This window comes from Cyprinodon variegatus, unplaced genomic scaffold, assembly GCF_000732505.1.
Source record: "Cyprinodon variegatus isolate N-32 unplaced genomic scaffold, C_variegatus-1.0 Scaffold1284, whole genome shotgun sequence".
NCBI lineage: Eukaryota > Metazoa > Chordata > Actinopteri > Cyprinodontiformes > Cyprinodontidae > Cyprinodon > Cyprinodon variegatus.
Genome location: NW_015151737.1, coordinates 179923 through 184163, shown reverse-complemented (window position 1 = coordinate 184163; position 4241 = coordinate 179923). Strand labels below are relative to the sequence as shown.

The following is a 4241-nucleotide window of genomic DNA, read 5'->3' as shown; positions in this document are numbered from 1 at the left end:
TTGAATATTGTGTCCATCTGTCCCATTTTATGACATCATCTCTATAAATCATTTCGTCTTTCTGGTTTTTGTCGAATAAAACAAATATTTTGGCGAAACTGAATTGTCTCCTTATTTGATGCAGATATCAAACTTCTTTCTGATCAAACGGAAAACAGAGAAGATAAGTTTGGTTGTAATAAACAAAGAGAGACTAAAGCGCAATAAACAACTTGTTTCTTTAAAACCAACTCACCTCCTGCCTTTTCCTGCTCTATGTGCATTTCCTTGTTGCCTCCCCTTCAGAATGGGAGGTACAAGGGTTGGCCCTGACATGTATTTAAGAGTTGACAGACTCCCTGCTGCCGGCAGAAGTTGTGAAATCAGGCTGATTTCTTTTTTGAAGGCGTAAACCTTACAGGTCCTTTTTTTTATAGACCTGAAATGGCGCAAAAGAGAGTTCATATAAAAGAAGAATTTTACTGCCTGAGCTGTTTTGATCCACTGAAATACCCGGTGACTATTCCCTGTGGACACAACTTTTGTATAAACTGCATTAAAAGCCACTGGGGTGAAGAGGAGGAGAAAGGAATCCACAGCTGTCCTCAGTGCAGGAAAACCTTCAACCCAGGTGCCTCAGAGAAAACCACACCTCTAACAGATGTAGCGGAGCAGCTGAAGATCGAACTCCAAGCTGCTCCTGCTGATAACTGCTATGCTGGATCTGGAGATGTGGCCTGTGATTTCTGCACTGGGAGCAAAATGAAAGCAATCAGCTTCTGTTTTGTCTGTTCAGCCTTTTACTGTGAAGGACATGTTCATTCCCACAGTGATGATCCTCCTTTGAAGAGGAACAAGGTGCTAAAGCCATCCAAGAACCTCCAGAAGAACATCTGCTCTCAACATGATGAAGCAATAGATTTTTTCTGCCGTACTGATCAGAAGTTCATCTGTAGCCACTGCCTAATGAATGAACATAGAGGCCACCACACAGTGTCAGCTACAACAGAAAGGAGTCAGAGGCAGAGAGAGCTGGAGGAGATACAAGAAAAAATCCAGCAGGGAATCCAGGACAGAGAGGAAGATGTGAAACTGCTGAAACTAGAGGTGGACTCTATCAATCACTCTGCTGATAAAACAGTGGAGAACTGTGAGGTAATTTTCTCTAAACTGATCCGTCTCATCCAGGAAAAAAGCTCTTATGTGAAGCAGCAGATCAGATCCCAGCAGGAAACTGAAGTGAGTCGAGTCAAAGAGCTTCAGGAGAAGCTGGAGCAGGAGATCACNACTAAAATGAATTGACTCCTTATTTGATGTAGATATCAAACTTCTTTCTGATCAAATGGAAAACAGAGAAGATAAGTTTGGTTGTAAGAAAGAAAGAGAGACTAAAGCTCAATAAACCACTTTAAAATCTCCCAGCAAAAAAGATTTCAAAACATTAACTTTCAAACATTCAAGAATTCATGAACTATTTATTTGTGTTCATTAACTGGTAATGTGTGTTTATCACTAAATAAAAAGTGTGTTATAAGTTAAATCATAATTATTATGTAATTTTAATTAGAAATATACATGTATGTTTGGTTTTATATAATGAATCTAGTCATCTAAGGAGAGTACTTATATTTTTTAATTTATTACATCTTTTTTGCTTTTTTTATATCAAACATCAATTTGTAACATATTTAACTAGAAAAGTACTCAGAGCGCAGACCTCCGCCATCTAGCTCATTTCACCAACATATTGCTACTTCCACCTTAAGTGAATACTTGTATTCAGTCTTTCAAAACATTCCTGAATCCAGACAGGGATCTGGATCGTTACCAAAATTCCATCATTATTTGTTATAATAAAAAAAATTGTATTAATACCCACCTTCTCTTAACATTTCAGCAAAAGCCAATTCATTTTTTTTTTTTTTTTTTTACCTGAAAAAAACTTGGCCTGCTTTGGGAATGTAGTCACTGTTTCTAAAGGGATACATTCCTAAATGTTTTTTTTTTTTTTTTTTTTTTTTTGCTATTTAAAAAAAAAAAGACAAACCAACGTCAATGAAAACATAAGATCACTGGTGGAGGAAAAAAGGCAAGAAAAGAAAGTTAAAATGTCCAGTAAGTTTGGAATTATAACATATATAAACAATAAAAATGTTTCTGATGGCGTGTGCATTTTATTAAAACCAACTCACCTCCCACCTTTTCCTGCTCTATGTGCATTTCCTTGTTGCCTCCCCTTCAGAATGGGAGGTACAAGGGTTGGCACTGGCATGTATTTAAGAGTTGACGGACTAACTTCTGCCGGCAGAAGTTGTGAAAATCAGGCTGATTTCTTTTTTGAAGACGTAAACCTTACAGATTCTTTTTTATAGACCTGAAATGGCGCAAAAGAGAGTTCATATAAAAGAAGAATTTTACTGCCTGAGCTGTTTTGATCCACTGAAATACCCGGTGACTATTCCCTGTGGACACAGCTACTGTATGAACTGTATTAAAAGCCACTGGGATGAAGAGGAGGAGTCAGGAATTCACAGCTGCCCTCAGTGCAGGAAAACCTTCAACCCAGGTTTCTCAGAGAAAACCACACCTCTAACAGATGTAGTGGAGCAGCTGAAGATCGAACTCCAAGCTGCTCCTGCTGATAACTGCCATGCTGGATCTGGAGATGTGGCCTGTGATTTCTGCACTGGGAGCAAAATGAAAGCAATCAGCTTCTGTTTNCTACCCCTCACTGTCAGCACTCAGTGAGTCTACACACTCATCCAGCATCAATATCCGTCCTCTGAGACACTTTGAGGATGTGACAGCAGCTGTGTCAGAGCTCAGAGATAAACTACAGGACATTATGAGAGACACATGGAAAAACATCTCACTGACAATCACTGAGCAGAAGGCTTTACTGTCAGAACCAGAACCAGAACTGGAGCCAAACAGCAGAGATGGATTCTTAAAATATGCATGTGAAATCACATTCGATCCAAAGACAGCACATGGGGAACTGTCTCTATCAGAGGGGAACAGGAAGGTGACTTACAATCTGAATGTGTATGGTTATAGAATCCGAGACATTCCTAGCAGATTTAACAAATGTGAGCAGGTTCTGAGTAGAGAGGGTCTGACTGGACGTTGTTACTGGGAGGTGGAATGGACGGACAGATATGTTACTGTTGCTGTTGCATACAATAGCATTAGAAGAAAAGGTGAAGGGAATCAGTGCAGATTTGGGTACAATGACAGATCTTGGGCATTAGAGTGTTCCCAAAATAGATTTCCATCTAATTATTCATTTTCACACAACAATGTCACAACCTCTATCTCAGGGCCAGTATCCCCAACAATAGGAGTGTACCTGGATCACTCAGCAGGTATTCTGTCCTTCTACAGCGTCTCTGAAACCATGACTCTCCTCCACACAGTCCGGACCACATTCACTCAGCCGCTGCATGCTGGAGTTTTGCTGCACTTGTACCAAGACACTGCAGAATTTTGTCAACTTAAATAGACAGAATCAATTAAGCTCTGAAGTTTAGGTGTTCGATTTCAATTTCAGATCCTCTGTAAAATAAATTTCATTATTACTTAAACAAAGCATGTATACCTGTTGCATTTACAAAAATAAGTACAGTTAATAACTAGGTATTTTAGGTTGTGCTCACTAGCAACTAGCAACACAGTGACATACAGCCATGCACACACTTAGACCTAAGGAAACTTTAGAAAATCCAATTAAAATAACCGTCACATTCTTGGACTGTTGGGTGAAGCCAAAGGACCTGGAGGGAATCCCTACATACACTGAGGGAACATGAAAGCAGCATGCAGAAAGACCATGGGACATTCTTGCTGCAAGGCAACAGCTACACAAAATGCAACACCATGCAACCCACTGTTAGCCCTTCTGATTAAAGCTGGGCTGGCACAGCAGTTCTTGGTTGTATTTACCCAAACAGACCTTTTATAGATGCTGATGTGATTTATTAGTTTTCATTTTATTTATAATCTTAAAGATACAAATATTTGTATTCTTAAATTATCATAGCTGCAAGGACTGTGAAGTCATTAACATGGCATACCATTCCCCAAGTTGAAAAAGTAAAACCACTTCTTTCATCCTTATCTTTTTTGCACACATTTTAAGTACTATGACATTTGAGAAAAAATATATTTTCTGTTTGTGGACTTGACCTGATTTAATGTCACCAAACACCTAAAATAAATCTGTTTTGCTCTATTGGTGATGGTTGTAATGATTAAATCCTGAT

At 38.9% G+C, this 4241-nt stretch overlaps 1 protein-coding gene across 1 annotated transcript; it reads left to right on the top strand.

The window, feature by feature from the left end:
* The first annotated feature begins 423 nt into the window (after nucleotides 1-423).
* On the top strand, nucleotides 424-3481 carry LOC107102630 (tripartite motif-containing protein 16-like). Its single transcript, XM_015402008.1, has 2 exons — nucleotides 424-1218; nucleotides 2684-3481. Exons 1-2 carry the CDS (start codon nucleotides 424-426, stop codon nucleotides 3479-3481), a joined length of 1593 nt encoding a protein of 530 aa, XP_015257494.1.
* The last annotated feature ends 760 nt before the right edge of the window (nucleotides 3482-4241 follow it).